This window comes from Python bivittatus, unplaced genomic scaffold (genome assembly GCF_059951505.1).
Source record: "Python bivittatus isolate LINGU-HERP-01145 unplaced genomic scaffold, Pbiv_v1 ctg000080_np1212, whole genome shotgun sequence".
Classification (NCBI taxonomy): domain Eukaryota; kingdom Metazoa; phylum Chordata; class Lepidosauria; order Squamata; family Pythonidae; genus Python; species Python bivittatus.
The window spans coordinates 1,494,261-1,513,492 of record NW_028277035.1 but is presented as its reverse complement, the minus strand read 5'-3'; the positions used below and the strand labels follow the sequence as shown (position 1 = coordinate 1,513,492).

At 38.0% G+C, this 19,232-nt stretch overlaps 1 protein-coding gene across 1 annotated transcript in view; it reads right to left on the bottom strand.

The window, feature by feature from the left end:
- Positions 1-1,098: 1,098 nt before the first annotated feature.
- Positions 1,099-19,232, bottom strand: part of CDR2L (cerebellar degeneration related protein 2 like) — a 36,848-nt gene continuing 18,714 nt past the window's right edge. Inside the window, exons 3-6 of the mRNA XM_007428029.4 lie at positions 12,338-12,450; positions 10,499-10,647; positions 8,629-8,793; positions 1,099-4,133 (exon numbers count right to left, since the gene is read on the bottom strand). Coding sequence (XP_007428091.1) covers positions 3,248-4,133; positions 8,629-8,793; positions 10,499-10,647; positions 12,338-12,450 — 1,313 coding nt within the window. The 3' untranslated portion in view covers positions 1,099-3,247. The remainder of the gene's footprint in view (positions 4,134-8,628; positions 8,794-10,498; positions 10,648-12,337; positions 12,451-19,232) is intronic.

Below are 19,232 nucleotides of genomic sequence, written 5' to 3'. Positions count from 1 at the left end.
TTGAAGAGTATCCGGAAGCTACAGCCGGTCCAAAATGCGGCCGCGTGGATAATTTTGAGTGCCCCAAGAACGGCGCATATAACACCTTTACTACGCGAGCTCCATTGGGTCCCAGTCTGCTTCTGGGTCCAACTCAAAGTGTTGGTTATTACCTTTAAAGTCCTACATGGCATGGGTCCAGGTTACCTGAGGGACCGTCTTACCCGCATCACATCAACCCGTCCCACCTGGTCAGGCAGAGGGCATGTTGTGGGTCCCATCAGCGAGAGAATGTCGACTGGCAGGGTCCAGGAGGAGAGCCTTCTCTGCTGTTGCTCCCACCCTTTGGAACATTCTCCCCCAGAGGTGCGGCAGGCCCCCACCCTCCCGGCCTTCTGGAAAAAATTGAAGACCTGGCTCTGCCAGCTTGCGTGGGGTGACAGGAATCTTACCCAATCCTGGGGATGGCTAACGCCTCAATAATGCTCCCTGAGTGATTGCCAATTATTTTGGATCTTTTTATTTTTTATTATTGCAATTTTGTAATTTTAATTGATTTTAATTGCTTCGTAAACCATCCAGTGTCGTTTAACAAGATGGGCGGTGACAAATTCAATAAATAAATAAATAAATAAATAGAAGCAGAAAATATAGTTCACGTGTGTGTTTGTGTGTGTGTATTTCATTCAGTAGTTTCACTGGTGTCAGTATTCTTTTTGGTCAAAGACATGATACTACTATCAATATTTTGCTGATCTGACGCTATGCTGCAGCTGTTCCTTTGTTAAACTGTGTGGGTATTTTGCTGCTTACGTGAATAATTACTGAGCCGCTTTAAAATAAATCAGAACTGATATTTGAAAAGAGATTAAAAATAAGTATTTCAAACCTCTGAAGCATTCAGAATGTCTACAATCATAGAGGGTGCTTTTTTTTGTTGTCCTACAGCTGGAGGAAATATCTATGAAAACAGCAGGAGTACTGTTTTCTGCTGTGTTTCCTCCACTTTATTTTATACCTAAAGCATTTTCATGGTCTAAATCATGGTACAAGTTCAAAGGCAGCAAGCCTATTTCTGAAATATTAACAAATATGTACAGAAAATTTCAACATTCATAGTACTGGTATATCTTTTTTATTTAAGAAGAGAATAAAGCATTTTCAAATATATTAATTTTAAGTATGCTACACAAACAGACGCTGGTTTGCACATTAACAGTTTTCAAAACCAAGATTGCAATGGCCCCTTCCCACCCAAAATACTGATGCGACGAAGAGATTACTTTTTAGAACAAATATCAATTCAGAAGTCCCTTAGTAAAAAGGTAGTAAAATTAAACAAAATGCCACAGCTATGATGGCAACAGACAGATCAACATAAATGTTTTGAGAGAACCAACCTCCTTTGTTATTTTTACAGATTACTGATTTTTTACCATAAGGCATGAAGGTTTGCTATATGGTTACCAGAGTGGTAGCCACAGTCATGGGTATGGCTCATGTTTGGACCACATCCAGGGTACAGAAGAGGTTTGGGCATTTAGTAAAGGAAGAACCAATTCAAAAGAACAGCCCCTGGACAGGCTAACTCAAAAGTACTTCCACATATTTCAAAAGTGACCTCACTTGGCTAAGCACAAGGACTCAGAAAGTTTTCCACGGCAAGAATATTGCAAATGCGTAATGAAATGACAATCTGGTGACACAGGAATGAAGATGCTCACTCTCTTTGACTTCACAGTTGACTTCCCACACAATCACCTTCTTTAACTTCTATTTATTGTGATCATGAAATTGGATATAAAAACTAGACATGATGAAATGCAGAAGCATAACAAGAGGCAGATATAATGATTAGAAAGATCTGTGAGCCTCCAACTCCTTGATGAAACTTGGTAATGTTGATCACTGTAAAGAATATGGTCTGAGGATCATGATAAGAAAAATCCCACAACAGCATTTAAAGATGAAAGAACAAGAAGGTAATATGCTGAACATAATAGATTGAAATCTCATTTTATGTTATTGTAATTCCAAAGAAACAACAAAGACTTTGGATTTTATTCAGATATATCCAAAAGGATCCAACATTTCTTCAAGTATAATACTGCTTGCTAAGTCAATAATCTTATGTATGTGTGCCCTAAACATTAATGAAATATAATACTGGTAAGCAACATATGTGCAGGGGTTCCTATTGTTTATTATGATGTATCTAAAATAGCCCAATATTTAATTTCAATGAAATGGATAGTGATGATTCCTGAGACTGGAGAGAGAAAGCTTTGTGTATAAATATGTGATGCGTGAGTCACTCCTGTTCAGGTTTTGCAAGGCATGCAAATTATATCTTAGGAGCAGGCCAGAGAAGACAATAAGGGTAACCATTTGAGCAACAAGGCTTGGAAAACCAACACCTAACTAAAGATGGAGCTCTCTCTCCAAGTCAGTAATAGCACTTATTTGTTTGGCTTCTGGAAAATCCCAGAATGAGTGATGACAACTTACTGAAATAAATACTGGAGGAAATATACATCCTATGCTTTCTTTGTTCTACATGTTGGATGATCAGAACAATTAAGTATGCCTGATGAAGACATTACAGTAATCAATCTGACATTTCTCTTCAAGTTTTTCCAGTTGCAATGAACTTGCATTGTAAATATTGAAAAATTTGACCAATAAAATAATGGCTTAAACAGGAAGAACATATTCCCCTTCAGAGAAAGGAGCTGTCCATTTAAAAGTCTCACTGATGTGCTATATGAGTTCTTCATGGAAAGAAATAAAATGGAAATACAGTAAAGGAGAAAGGTTGCATGTTCAGGAGTTGCTTTTGGAAACTAATTTTTTTTAAATTATATTTTAGACACTCCAGGTCATAGTAAGGAATCTAAGCCTGATCCTATGTTCCATGCAGAAAAGTGAACGGTGGCTGTGGCAACAGGTGAAGCTGTGGTTAGTTGGCCTGATTTCCTGTTTAGGCATTCTGGTTGCTGCATGATGTGAAAAAATCTTCATAAAATCTTAGATGCCAAGTACAACATATAGCTTTTGCAGCAGATTCAGAGGACCAGACAGCTTGGAGTACCAACTTAAAGAATGTGACTTGGGTTCTTGCTGCTTTTGAAGCACTCCAACAGGCTCCCTTTCTGTGCAAGCTATCAATGTAAGAAGCTTCCAGAGCACAAAGGCAGGAGGCCAAGCAATTTTTCCTGGGGCTAAAAAGAAGAGTATGAGGCTGAAGGTGCAGGCAAAGAGGGAAGATTCACTTGCTGGTCTTCTTTTTCACCTTGGTGGCATTGATGTCTGCTTTTGTCTTCTGGATTCGAGAGAAGATCTCCTTAAACAGAGCTTTATATTCTGGCTGACTCTGCTCTAGCCTCTTGTCTACAGCTTCCACATGTTTGCTAAGGCTCTTCTCCATTGTTTTGAGCTCTTCCAGCTCATAACCTTCCCCTCGGAAGTCTCTAAAGGAGCTGTCACGGGAGATGGGGCGAGAGGTTTGGACACCAGCATGGCGTACACTGTCCTTATGTTGACGGCACTTGCTGAGAAGCTCCTCATACTTTTCCAGCAGGGCGTGGTATTGCTCATCCACCTCCCTCAGGATTGACATTCCCCTCTTACGTACATTGTTGGCATGGAGTGTATAGTTGCCTTCATGGCGGCTCACAGCATCCTTGGTTACAATGGCATTGAGGGCTGTGTCGCTACAGCTTTTCCGGACAGGATGGTTTGGAGAAGCTGCCATGGAGGTTTCATGGTTTTTCCCTCCATCTTCCTCAGAAAGGTCAATGTAGTCAGCTTCAGGGGCATTGTTTAATGGCTCCAGAAGTGCTTCTGACAGGTTGTCCTCTCTACTGAGGAGATACTTCTTGACTTGCTTCATCTGCTGGAGTTCCAATAATTCAGTTTCCAATTCTTTAATGCGCAGTTTGCAGCTTTCCATCTCACACACTCGCTGCTCAAGATCAGAGTACTCCTGGATGACTGATGTGTACTCTCTCTCTACCCTCTCCTTTCGTTGCTTCTCCTGATTAACTTGGGACCGGAGAGAATTTACCATCGCTTGCAGTCGTTCATTCTCTCGTTCCAAAGGCATCTGGCTGAACTCCACTGAAGAGCTGTGGATCTGGAATGCATCCTCATATCTAATATAAAAAAGATAATATGGTTAGCAAATTAACACAGGATTCCATGCGTAGGTAGCGTTATCATTCTAGTGAAATGGGTGGGTGGGATACTTCTGGATAGCCACATAAGATAATTTTGTTGGGCTTAAGGACAGGCACATTTCATACCTCACTGGAAGAGGTACCTACCCGCAAACCTGAACTGCTTCTTTTCTATATGTAGTTATACATTTTTCACAAGGGAAATTCAAATATGTAATCTCACCAACACTCAAAATTTTGATTATCATATATTTCAGATTCAAAAAGTAAATCCATATACAGAGGCTGTTTCTTTCCTATACTGAAATGTCCCTAAATGGGTGCTGGAAGTCAAGTACTGTTCTATATAGGGGATGTGAAGGGAAAATTGACAGCATGTAGATGAACCATTTGACCTAAAGAAATACAATGTGCATCTGTGCTATAAACTGTTCCTAATCCCCCCTGCTCAATTACAAATCAAGCTTAACTGGGGGAAACAGAAATTAGGGGACCAACAAAGCCAATATTCTGAGGAAATGAAGTGGTCACTCAGTCCGCCAGCCTGTTTTTTGGGGGGGGAAGGGTATGGGAGTTAATATGCTTTCTGAAGCCATCTGAATGAGCCCTGACAGCTGCTGATGTATAAAATCTTATGTCTGTCCTATTCAGACACCAGTTTTAACTTGCACAGGAGAGCGAAAGGCTACACAACTGGCTCTACAAAATTACACCTTTCTTCCAGTGGGCTGCCTAGAGTCCCTAGTCTTAAAACAGGAGACTTCTGTTATACTCTTAAATGATTGAGACACTGTACTTCTCAATACAGTGCACTTCTGTAGTAACAAGAGCAACTATTTCATTGCTACTATAATAGCACTAAATTGATCCACACTGGCATACTAAAAAGAAGAGGGAGAAGAACCTGCTTATTCAATCTTTCCCATAAGATTCATACCACTTGGGCTCTTATTGAGCAATTCATGAAATTTCAGACCAGGAGTCCAGATTTTATTTATTTGTTAAATTTATATTTGCCTTTTCTGCAGGAGCTCAAGGTAGCTTACACAAGGATTTCTCTTAATTTTACCCCCTCAACCAACATCGGTGGGATAGGTAGGTTTAAGAGAGAGTGAGGGATTGGCCCAAATTGATCTGGGGAGTTTCCATGGCTAAAGGTGGACTTGAATGTGGGTCTCCTTGGTCCTAGTCCAACAACTTCAGTATTATACCATTGAGATCATCCTCCATCTATAGCTTTGCCCTCTTTTTCCTCAATAATTCTGGTAGCGTTTTTAATGAGCAGAAGACAGAATAGTGCACTATGCCTTTTGACTGAGAACCCAATGCATGGAAGCACTGAGTTTTAATTTTGAACCAGGATTCAATTAATACCAGGTAATGTTTTACTTAATTCCTAAAGGAAATTAATATACTACCCTTTGTAACAGGTTACAGGAGTATATACATAGATGTGAACTTGCTTTTCCTTTATATAGTGCCATCTCTATAAATGATGATGTTCACTTTAGAGTATACATTTCAACATTGTTGAAAAAGACAAGGAGAAAGGAGTTAAGTAGGAAGGAATGACTTAAGCTTAGTTCCATAAGGAAATGGATAGAGACTAAGCCATAGAGTAAATAGAAAATGTGGATTTTCAAAAGGAATTTGAAGAACAATTATTTCAATCATCAATAATAACCAAAAGGACACTATGTCCCTTGTGTGTTGTGGACACTGTGCAATATTTAACTGCACCATTTACATTAAACACACAGATCTAACACAGCAATTCTGGCAATGCTCCTTGAACCTTGTTCTGATTTTCTGGTGTGCTGTCCAAACCCCAAAAAACCTGCTACACTGATTTGACAATAGACAATGGAGAGACACAAAAGAAATATGTATAACCATGGGGACTGGTGAACTCATCTCTGAAATTTTGTCTTCAGGTGCTTTTGAAGCTGTCCAGAGTTAGTGGGAGGATGGTTATAAAACAAGTACTGAGAAAATCATCTCTGGCTTAACTCGTTCAGCATATATTCTTCCCTGACTCCTAATAAACAGCCTGTGGCACAGTCATTAATTAAAACAGCTTGTGGGTAGGAAAGGGGTGAGCAATACCAGACTCCCCATGTCTCATTCATATCTAGAATTCTTGAGTGAAAGAGGGCAATGAAATCCCCCTAAATTGTTATAAATCAATATCTATAATAATTCAAATGCAAATTTTATAATCTTATATATAGTCTAAAGATGCTTTGGGTAAAGCATATCAAACGTATGATAAGAATATTTTTATATGGATACTTAACAGATTTCGCCTAAAATTATTTTATGACTACAAACAATAGCAATTATGTTTGCCAGATCTCTACAAATTATGTTTGCTGAGTGGCTCATTGACTGTTCAGATTGCTTCTGCCAGAACCTGATGGGACACCAAAGGTGACCGAATTGCAATTGATGTTGACGATGAATAAGATCTCTGACCTTCAGATGGTGATGAAGTAAAGCATACTGAAATGTGTGTCTTCTTATTATTCTATAATTCTATGTCCAGATGGAGGAGTTTCCAAGTGTGAGAGGACCTGAGTCAGTGCTCTATCATGTGGAATACTCAGTACTCAGGCAATGGTGGGGAATGCTCTAAACCCTCACACTGGGGAGAGTAACTTCTTGAAGTGATTGTTTCCATTCATTTGGTACCGCTGGCATCAGATGAAACAATCACTGGAACATAGTGTAGTCTCTTTCAAAACAGTCTCTTCTATTTGTGTAAATTAGGGAGATGTTACATAAACTAATTTAAAAGCCTCTGTTCTTTGTTGCTGCCCCTGCACGTGGCAGGTGTACTTGCTTTCACTTCAAATGCCAACTTAATTGTTTGTTTCAGAGAGGGAACAAACCAAATAAGCCCCAAAGATTTGTGCATCACATCTACCATATATGTGATGATCAGCATTATGTATCTATCTATTCCCCCATATGTAAACACCACCAAGTTTAACGAGGCTTCTTCCCAAATAAGCGAGTTTACTTCTGTAGCCAAAAAGTTCATATGACATTTTATTGCTTTTAAAAAATGTTAAAAATGCCCTCAGAAAAGAGAGGAATTGCTATAGTATAGTTAAGAGCCAATTAACAATATAGAAGAGACTTCTTATATAGAAGAGACTGTTTCTAATGCACAGAATTAATTTCAAATCACAGGAAATAAAATTCTAATATATTTTGCATTGGTCAAAACCCACCCCTTTTCCTGCAGTACTGTGTTCAGTTCTAGGCACCACATTTTAAGATTCAGAGATCCTGGAACAGGCATAGAGAAAGATAATGTGGATAATCAGTGGTCTGTGAAGCGTGACTTGTGAGAAGAGGGGGAAGGAACTAGATATGTTGAGATTTGAGAAGGATAATTGAGAGGGATATGATAGTTCTTTGCAAGCACTCAAGGGGATGTTATACAGAAGTAGGCCAAAGCTTGTTCTCTATCATTCCAGAGTACAAGACACAGAAGTTTTAGATTATAGAAAGACAGAATCCAACTGAATGTGAAAAAAACCTACCTAATGGTAAGAGCAGTTCAACAATGGAAGAAATTGCCAAGAGAAATGGTGAGCTCCCCTTCACTAGATGTATTCAAGTAGAGGCTGGACAGTCATTACTGTTTATTTGGATTCTTGACTGAGCAGAAGGATGGATTCGATGGCCTAAATGTCCCTTCCAACACTTTTATTCTTTATTCTACTTCCAGTACAGCCATCCTTATTTGAAACAGTATCATCACATAAAAAACATTTCCCCAGCTAAAAGAAAGCCATCCAGGTCTTTGTTTGTGCTATATACTGGATTGTAATGTAGGGAGAAGAAAACAGAACTCATCTGAATGCCAGAATTAGTTGATTCAATGTTCTGCTTTATTTTTTCTTCCTGTAAATTTGCAGATCAGTATTAGGAAATGAACTTCAGGTTTACTTTATCTGAAATCGAAGCTCAGCTGCCACAGAGATTGTCTATGTGCAACTCTAGTGAGAACCTCTCACTGGCACTTTTAATCCCACTTTTTAAATATATATATTTACTTGCATCAGTTTTCTGCTACCAGGAGCACTTATAATCTGGGGATTAAAACAGCTTGTCAAATTAAAAAAAGATTTCAATTCATTATTGAACAAGTCTTAAAAAACAAAACAAAACTAGAGTTTTCAGAATAGTGCAGAAAATCCCAAGTGTTGACTCAGTAAAATGACACACTGATTTGCGATGTACCAAATAAAGATTTGAGAACACTGTGAATGGCTACAAAATTGGGAACCAACTATCTCCACAATTATAGCACAAACAGCTGGCAAGGGAAAAGACAGATGTAAAGGTCCATACAAAATAAGATATACTGCTGTGTCATCTGCTTCCTCTATAAATTAATTGATGGGCCAAACAGAAATATTTAACAAAAATGAAGTACTGTTCCCCTTGTCTAAAATACCTGGGACTTGCGCACAGTTCCTTGAGACAAGGAAATGTGTGGATGGTTCGACGCCTTTCTCTTTTTTCTCGGCGGACACGCAGCTGGTCCAAGCTCTGCAGTTCTTCCACTTGTTTCTGTAGCTCGTCAACTTGATTTTGCAATCCCTCAATAGTTTCTGTCAGGCTGTAAATAAATTCAGGATTGATGGAAAAGAAATGAAACAAAAAAGTGAGTGCTAAATTATCTAGACTAAAATACAGATATAGTATGGGGAAATGGTTGTATTATCCATCCACCTCTGCTTTCCTCCAAGCTATAATTATCTGCAGCACCATCCCTGGAGAACATGTGTATGTGCCCTTCAACTAAATTTTTATACTTCAACAACTCTGGCCTATAAATTGCAATTACATTCACAGAGAGGTAAGCCGTATTAGGGCCCATTGACTGTGCTGTCAGCTTTTCTCTGTTTCTTTCCCCCCAATATTAAATTATTGTAATTGTGTATGCTTCTTCCCAAATCTTTAAAGAAATATATATTCAAAGAATAACTGTGTTTCCATCTGCCTATTTGTTCAGAAGTGCTAAATTATCAAAATTGGTATTATGTAATGAACTGAACTGAAGCTTCTCGCATATCCCTTCCCCATCTCAATACATACTCAAACACTTGCTTTGTCCGCCCCACAAATCCTACCCTGGAAATATGAGATGGTATAGAGGACACAGTCAATATTGTGCTCCAGTGGGAATTACATGTCAGCATTTTTCACTTAGAAACACTTTAAAATCACCTTTCAGGAAACAGGATGAACAACAGCACTGGGGCACTGAGAAGCCCAATACAAAGTACAGGGTAAGAGAAGTCACCCATTCACATCTAATACAGTTCTTCCCTTGCAGGGAAGCCAGCTAACTACATTTTTATTTATAACAGGTCCTCTCAAAAGAGAACATGTTTCCTACTTAGTGGCAAATGCTACATTCCATACATTGTTTTCAGGAGGGAATATGGATACAAAACCTCCATTATATTAGTTCTGAAATCAGCAGTTTTTCTCATTTAGAAGTGGCAAAACACAATAACTGTTCTTCTAATCTTTAGTTTGGAAAACAAAATCCCTCACTCAGATCCGAGTAGTCTTTCCACTATCAGGTAACTGCAAACAATGCAACCTCTACCTCATTTTTGACATACCTGAGACAGACATGATATCCCTGGGCCCCACAGTATGATGGGGCTTTTCAAGGTCTTTGTGAGCTGAATAAATTACCTTTTGTTCAGCTGTCACTACAGAGAAAACTGGAAGACAACTGCTCTGGAGCAGCCAATTCTCAAATAGTGGGAACCCCCACCTTATTCTACTTCCCAACTCCTCAGCGGCCCCCCTCTCACTTGAACCCAAGGCATTATGGCACCTTCTCTCTATACCACCCAGCTGTTTGGGGGTGTGGCTGTGCCACTCATCTACACAGTGGACAGAGGGGTCCCCCTCAAAAAAAGCAAATGCAAGGAGGAAATGGCAAGCCCATGGGAAGGGTGCTGATTGACTGCCATTTTTGTACTCCCCTCACTGACTAACTAGCTGGGGCACCAGCCAGCTACATACAAATTCAGGGAGCACAGCAAGACATGCTGCAAAGGTAAGAGGGGTGATGCCTATGTCTGTGTAAAGGTGTTGGTAGATTGATATGCATTTGCTCACTTGGTCTTCAGTAGACTTTTTTTTTAATATTGTTTTATAACTTTATGATTAACTCCGGAGGTGAGATGGGTTCTACTTTCCTGTCTAGGATCATGAATGCAAAATTTGATCATCTGAGGATAGCACAGTGTTACTTCTAAAATCTTAAATCTACCAATCAGACCCACCAGACAAAGCATTACCATTGTATCTTCTGCTGGGATGCCTTGCTCTCTAGCACAAGCTTCTGGTTGGCCAGTTCTAGATCCCGTGCTGTTAAATCCAGCTGTTCATAAACTTTAGCATGCTGTTCGTTCATATGCCGCAACATTTCCAGCTGTTTTGTCAAATACTGGAAAGAAAACAAATGAAGTGCAGCCAAACCAAACTCCTTAAGAATAGCATAATAAAATATTCACTAGAGCCACGTATTCAGATAAATAGGGGAGGCAAATCAATTACAACTTTTTAAATGACTAAAAATGTGCCTCTGATTAATCAGGCATCGGTTTTAGCATAGTCTAGCAATTATAAAAATGAGCAAATGGGATATGCTATCTTAAGAGATTAATATAATCTTTTCTTTCACACAAAAGTAGCATCTGTGGAGAGATGACTTTGGAGAAACTATGTGGTGACAGTTACAAAAGCCTGTTTTAAGCCCAGTAAATGAAGAAAACATTAGAAGGAAACTCAAATTGACTCTGCTTTAACCCTCTGGGGTATAAGAGGGAGGGAAAGGAAAATGCAGTCAGGCTTTAAAGATTCTTGTGCTATAGCCTTTCTCCACAAAACAGAGTTCCAGTATTTCTTGAGTAGTCTGTTTCCTGACCTGTTCTACCTCAAAGGGCTGACCTCAATCTTGAAATCCTCACTGTACTTTCCCTTTTCTTCCCTTCTTCTTACATTTAACTATACAGGTATAATTTAAAAACAGCATTTGTGAACATTCATTCAGATGATCATTCATCTAAGAAATCAAATAAGATACACCGATTTAGTTCCCCTTAACTGACCAGGAAAGCACACGCAGCATGCCTCCTGGAATTCTTTCCACCCTCTTAAAAACTGCTCTACATCATGAGACTATGAAGGAAAAGGGGTTTACAACAAAGCAGTCAGCAGCATTCTGAGATGCTGCCCAACTTCCTCTCCCAGAGAGATACACGACGGACTTTTTTTTCTCTATTACCCCCAAGCCAGGGATGGCCACTTCCAACTCATTTTGTTGGTTTCTCCCACATCAAATTTATTCTGTTGATGGAGAATTATCCGGCAGACAGTGTGTTCTGAGCCCCCTTTCATCAGCGTTTCTTAACCTTAGCAACTTCAAGATGTGTGGATTTCAACTCCTAGTATTCCCATCTTTAAGACAGCACATCTTAAAGTTGCTGAGGTGGAGAAACACCACTTTACGTAATTTCTTTCTAACATTTTGTTGGGTAGAAAAGGAAAAAAAAAAAGAAATACTGGGTTTTTAAAAATATGCTTTTCCTCCCCCCCTCCCAAATGTACATTTTAAAAAACAAAACTGTTATTATAAAGCCATTTTAAATCTACCTTTTAAGCTAGAAAAAGAAAGGAGGGGGGAAGGTGGAGAATTCAGTAAGAAATTTAGTGGAAAATAGCCAAATGGGAGAAAGCAATACAGCTCCATTTCAGGGGCTTTGTTAAAAAGGAACCTGGGACTAGCTCAAAGTGATATTAAAGTTCTGCTCAGGATGAAAGTGTATAAGTTGGGGGTCAGAGTGCTTCCCTGGATAGTGACAAAACACTGTGACATGGAGCTGTTCTACTCTGTTCTTTCAGAGCTTAATCCAGTTTTGTTTCAGCAACTCTCATGTGTGCTTCTCACCCCTCATCAACCCTAACCCTAACCCTAGTCATGCATCTTTGTGGGTACTGCTAACACTGACTGTCCTAAATCAAATCCTACCCAAACACTTACATATATTTTCATAGCAATGCTTAATATGCGCCTGCAGCATAAATGGGTTGAGTTATACATTTGCCTGCCCTTCCCCAACCTCTGCTGCGTGTACCTCTATCTCTTGTACTTGTTCCTCATTGGTGGTGTACATTTGCTGCAGAGAATCTTCCAGCTCTTTGTTGCGCTCCAACAGCGTCTTCCCTAATTCAGCTGCTAAGTGCAAGTCTGAAAAGCAGAAGAAGCAAAATATATGAAGACCTTTTACCCTAAGCAATTTGGAGTGCCATATGCAATGCTGGTAGGGTTAACTTGGGCAAAGTATTTTTAACCCATTTTTTCAAGACCCAAAGCAGCCAATGCCGCTGAAAGCCGTATCAGTCAAACTTCAAAAGTAAACTCAGCAAATGTCTGACATTACATTATTAAAGCAACATCTGCAATTATAATAATTCTTTTAATTCCAAGAATCTTGTGACAGTATTCGATAAAAGCCACATTTTCTTTGTTCCTGACTTTTTGTAGACGGGAGGATTTTTTTTTAAGCTTCTTTTATAATTGAATCATTTCCCTCCAACATGATTTTTTCCTACACATGGTAGAAATATTGTATTACTGTTCCACATACATATTTATGAGTGATTTAAGGTTACTTATGATTTATTTATTTCACAGCTCAGCTGTAGGGCAAATTGTCCTAATTATCTCACCCTGGTGGAAATTAGGAGTCAGCAGTGCTAATTGTATTCGTGGTACCCTAATTTCATATTATAATTCTTAGCTGCTCAGAGAAGATGTCCTGAAGAGTGGCATATAAATTCCATAATAAAAAGAAAAATAACAAGGAGAAGGATATCACTAGAACAGCAGAATCAGCAATGTGTGCCTTATAAGTATGTCTTGCGGCCTCTATAGAAAGATATGTATCATCAGGAAAAGCATTCCAAAAGCCTTCAAGGGAACCGAAATAAGGACCCTACTCTCTGATACAAAGCCATCTGGAATAGGATTATGATCATGGCAATCTGATATTACTTCAGAGCCTCATGAAGAAGAGCTTGAAGATATGAGGGGCCCAGCCTATAATGTAAAGAGTTTTTAAAAAATGAGCTCCTTTGATTTAACCTGGAAACATGTTTACAGTTAATATATTTTTTGTAAGATCCTTCAATATATATATTGAATATGTATGATAAGCAACCAACTATCTGAGACAGCTATAAACTTTTGGCCCATCCCTCTAGAAATTAACTTGCCATTCTTTCATCTTGTGAAGTGGTTGACACATGACTGATTGAAGGCCTTCTCCATGGCCACAGACAAACTATGGTTGTCCCATTCCTAAAGAGATTTATTCAACTTCCTCTCTCATAGTCTTGTTATTTGGTCAAAATGCCCTTGTCCTACTAAGTATTTAACTTGTTAGGCCAAACTTTATGTGAACTAATTGTTTTAAAGGCATTTTACTTGCTTGGACGCCATCATTTATAAGTTATGTTTTTATTTGATGCCTTTATAGTTACTGTTCTACGTTGCCCTGATTGTTATGATCACAGAAACAAATACTGATAACAAGAATAAGAACTTGTGTTGTGTGTTGGTATATAAGTGCAGCCCAGAAATTAAGCTTTGATTTTTTTTCTTATAACTGTCTTATAACTTCCTTGACTGCTTTCAGCAGTGGTTAAATAAACCCAGAATGTCTTGTAGTTTACAAAACACTTGGGGAAGTTGGGTTTATAGTTTTGTACAACAACTGTCTAATTCATTTTGTCCCTTTGTTCCCATCAGCAATTTCACCAAGTCTTCACAGCTGCTTTACTTCTGCTTGATCACCATTTTGTCAATGTATATGGGAGAAGACTGGAGTATTGGTTGTCTCAGGTGGAACATCATGGAGACATTCAAATGCAGCTGCCCATTTAAATGACAGCTCTCTCAGGGCAGTATGGCTATAGGGAAATGTCTTAATTATCCCACCCTGGTGGGAAATGGAAGGGGGTAGTGCTACCACTGAGGTGCTAATTGAATCTGCCTTTTGCTTGGTTGTCTCTGAATTTAACGAGCTATTGGTGCTAGGTAGCTATTATTTGGAATTGGTTGCTATAGTAAATGGAGGAGAAGGGTGCCCCACTTCTTTCCATCTGCCTCATTCCCCACACTTGTAGGGCTCAGGTTTCAGAATTAACATGCCTTTCCTTTAATTGCATTTAGGACATGTATAGGAAGACAAAGATTATACTACAGCCTCCACTAAATCTATTGATAATAACTTTAAAAAGCTGAGGACAGGTATTAAAAAGGAGAAGGTGAATTGTGATAAACATGTCTGACACTGCAGTCAAGAAGTAATGGTGTATTAAAAACAAAAGTAAGCTATCAGCAGGTCAGTTTTGCTGAATTTTCCTTTACAGGCAAAGACTTCTCAGGCACCACCATATAATATCCAAAGTCTGGCTTAGGAGTTTGGTATTCCTGAACTTCTATCTGTTGGTTATTCTCCAGAAATCTGATCTCCAGTTCTGAGCACTACAGCACAGAATGAACTGTTAAGAATCAACTGAATGTTAATTGGAACAATCATGATATGTAAAAGCCCTGGCTGACAACTGTATTCCTTGAATGGGCCATATTAATAGAGGCCATAATTACTGCTAAAAAGACACATACAGTCACCTCCAATTTTCTAAGTGCGCTCAGGAGACTGACAACATAACAAAAATGGATCAGATGGAAAGAGAAACAGTATTAATTAGTTATTATACTCCTACTATATTCCATGACCAAAGTTTCTGGCCAAATTACAAAGTTACCTAAAACACTTGCATTTTCTAACATTAACCCCGTGCCTTGAATTATAATGGCATGCAATAAATAAATTACCCAGGAAATATACATCCAACTATTCCAGCATAGGTTGGGTATTTAAAATTAAACTGATAAAAATGGCCAGAAATCCCTGGACAAAGCATGGCTTTCTTAATATGAAAAAGACATTAATGTGGATATTGGAGAGCATTCCAAAGCAAAGCCACACAACTGAGAAGGATCCTTTGTAGCTCTTCCCTTAGTGAGCCACCTAGAAAAATACCTCCAAAGAAGACTGAAGAGCCCAGACAGATACATAAGAGAGCAGCTTCCTTGAAATACCCTTTCCTTTGGATTAACTGAACTTTTTGAACTATTTGTACCTGTAATTCTACATACAGGACAGTGCAATAATTCAATTGAAAGGGCAACAGAAATATCAAACTAAGACCACTTCCACATGAAGTCTTTGTGCCAGTTTGAAAGCAGCTGTGGGCTTCTGTGATCCCACAATGTCCAATGTATACACAGGCCAAGTCAGAATTAAATTGCACTGAAACAACAATAAAAAGCATTGCAGCATCATGGAGCTTATGATCCATTTCCCCATTGCAGAACCTTCTGTCTCGCAATGCCTTCCAGCACTTGGGCTTCAGGTCTGTCAGGGGGAAAGGCAGCTTGACATCTTTTCAGCTTCCCACAAAAGGCATAGCTGGGTTTTGTTTCGTCTTTCTGCGTAAAATCAAATGCAAAAATAAAATAAGGATATGGTTGTGTGGTGGGAATTTGACTGGTAACTACTAGGTATTAGCACAGAAGTATTCATGCTGATTCAGAAAAGTAGAAAAGCATAGAGTTTTTCCTGCATTTCTGAGGATTACATCACTCATAACCCTCTCTCCCCACCATATGGCATCTAATTTCATCTGCTGGGATTGGGGTTACATTAACTGGATTAGGAAGCCCAGGATTTTAGCCACAGGATTTTAAAACCAGTGCAGCAATGCTTCTGTAGGAGCTGGAAGAGATATAAATAGAGAAATAGTAGTAAAATATAATTTAAGATTTTTTTTTCTATGACTAATACTTCATTGAAAGACAAAGTAAAGTTTCCATTTTAAAATGTCTACTATTTAATTTTTTATTAATTTATTAATGGAATAACAAGTTATGTGCTGCTCAATTTCAAAAAGACTCCGTGCAGTTTACAAAAATACAAAAATAAAATAAAAAGTATAATAAAGAAAACATAAATAAATCCATAAACCAATAAGAATAAATCTTCCTACCTTTTAACGCACCAAGGAAAAAACAATAATGACAACAGCAACAATCACCTGCTGCAGGGAAAATACTATCAATCCCCAAAGGTGTTCCAGAACCACGAGGGCTTGGTGGCTTTCCTGAAATCTAATTGGACTGGTGCTGACTTAACCTTGGGTGAAACACAAGGAAAAGAGGCAACAGAAAATACAACAAAACAAAAATAAATAAACAAATAAATAATTTATTTTTAAAAGGATTCTGATGATGGTAATCAGTCAAGAAGGGGTCTCAAAAGGAATACTTCTGACTAGATCAGTGTTTCTCAACCTTGGCCGGTTTAAGCTGTGTGGACTTCAACTCCCAGAATTCCCCAGCCAGCCATGCTGGCTGGGGAATTCTGGGAGTTGAAGTCCACACAGCTTAAACCGGCCAAGGTTGAGAAACACTGGACTAGATCTTATTGGATGAGTAGAAATTGCATATACCCAGGTCCTGAACCATTGAAGGACCACTTCTTTAATATACCAGTATTTGTTTAAATATCCAGGGACTCTGCATGCATATATTGGCTGGGTTCAGACATTATACTAAACTAGATTTGCTTTAGTTATTGTTTGTTAAACAAATGGTTATTACTATGTTCTGTGAACCCAGCCAAGAACCCACCCATTAACCATGATTTATAAAGTCTGAGTTCACAGAATATGCTTACAAACAACCATATAATTTAGTGTGTTATATAGCCTATTACATAGCCAATCAGTGAAAATATTAAAATACAGTAAATGAAAAAGCAGACTTATCCTGGATCTTTCTGCTATTCTGTACCATTCATTGGATATATAAAGATATGGGGTTCCCTTCCCACCAAATACAGTCTCCTCCAAGTGTTTTAAAATGCACTTACGGCCTAATATTATAGCTTGTTTTCTTTACCATGGTAATTTCAATGTTTATTATTAAATGAAAAACCCAAAATAGAACAAATCTTGTACACACAGTCATCCCTGTTTTCTCACATTTGGAGTTAACCTAAAAGGGGCTGACAAACATAACTGCATCTAAATTGGGAAACTGGGATTGCCACTTCTGGCCTTTATTTAGATTATTTTCAAAAAAATTCTGTTAATTTCTTTTTACAATCCTCCACTATTGCTTCTTTCTGTAACAACATTTCATTTAATCTCTATCTAAAACAAGTAGATTTCCTTTTATAATCTAAACTCACAAGGTTATGATAAGAAAAAGTCTTTGGTAAAATCCCTACTTTAGAGATCTTAGTTGCCAAATTCTTTGAAATCCAAACCATATCTATTCTTGAAAAGGATCTATGTCTTTCTGAGAAGTAAGTATATTCTCTAGAATTACCATTTTTCTGTCTCCATGCATCCACTAACCCTAAATTGTCCATCAAATGAAAAAAAGATTTTGGTAATTTACCTTGAGTGCTTTTAATATTTTTTATCTGATGTTCCATCTAATTGTGGGGAAATCACTCCATTCTAATCTTCCATCAAATACCAATTTTCATAAGAAAAACGTATTAATCTTTCCATAAGTCACTTGTAAAAAGTCACTTTGTCCTCATTTGGTGCATAAATTCCCAGGACCATAGAACCCCATGTAGTTTAACTTCCACTCCAACAAATCTACCATGCTCATCAGTCAATACAAGTTCTGGTTTTAGCTGGGGGTTAATATACAGAACAACTCCATTTCTTTTTTTAGGTCCTGCTAAAATGAATTCTTCACCCAAATGTTTATAAATCAAATATTTTATATCCTTTTTCCTAATATGAATCTGTTGTAGGCAAATTATGTCCTGTTTCAATTTTTTTAAATAATGAAAAAACATCTCTTTTGGGGAGCATTTGCTCCATTTATATTCCATTAAACATTTGTAATCCATAGTCAAGCCAAACATTTAGAAAAGTCAATATCTGTAGCACCTAATTCAGTATCATCTCTTTCAGAGTCCTTTTACATCTGTTGTGAAATAGACTTCTCTGCAACCTCCATTTGAGCCTCTTCCAGTTCTTTAAATTTTTCTAAAAATTTCCTTGCTGAATTTTTGAAATCGAAATCTCTGCTGTTTAAAAGTAAAAATCAAACCCTCTAATTTGTCCCAGCGAAATGATTTTTTCCCCTACTTTAGTCTTTCAGTCAAAAAGGAGTATTCTTTTCTTTTATGTAGAAGTCCGATACAGATTTCTTTTAGGATAATTATATCTGTGTTATCAATCTTCAATCTTGTATTGAAATGCTGTTACAGAACTTGATCCCTTGTTTTTTTCCTCACAAAATGCACCAAGATATCCCTTGGAACATTTCTTGTTCTTGCAAATCTTGAAGTTATTCTATAGACTTTATCAGTCTCTGCCTCTGTGTCTTCCTCTTCCCAATCCAAAAAATGTGTCAAAGCTTGTATAATTCTTTCTCTAATATTTGCATCAGAGCTCTGTGGGATAGCTCTAAATCTCAGACAAAATTCTTTCTCTCTCAATTCTAATAGAGCCAAATTGTCCAGCTCTCTCTCCAATTCACTACCCATAACTTCTATTTTACTCTTCAAAATTTCCACCTTATCCTTTCATCTATTTTTTTCAAAAGCTGTAAATTTATTTTCAAGTGATTCATCTAATTTAGTACTAAGTTGATCAAACATTTTCTGAAGTCAGTCTAATGGAATTGCTTTCTCTTTTGACTGTGCAGTCTTACATATCATTACGCTATAGTCCAAAAGTGAAAGTGTTAACCAAGGGAAAAGAGAAAAACAACCCCCCCTTGTGCCTTTGATGTTGTAATTGTAGGCACATGTCACATCTGCATCTCCACGGTTACAGTCAAGTACTCAGTCTACTCAAGTTAACTTTATCTTTTGTTTTGCAAATCCCACCAATTATCTATGGTCTTTGCTAAAAAGCAAAAAACATCCC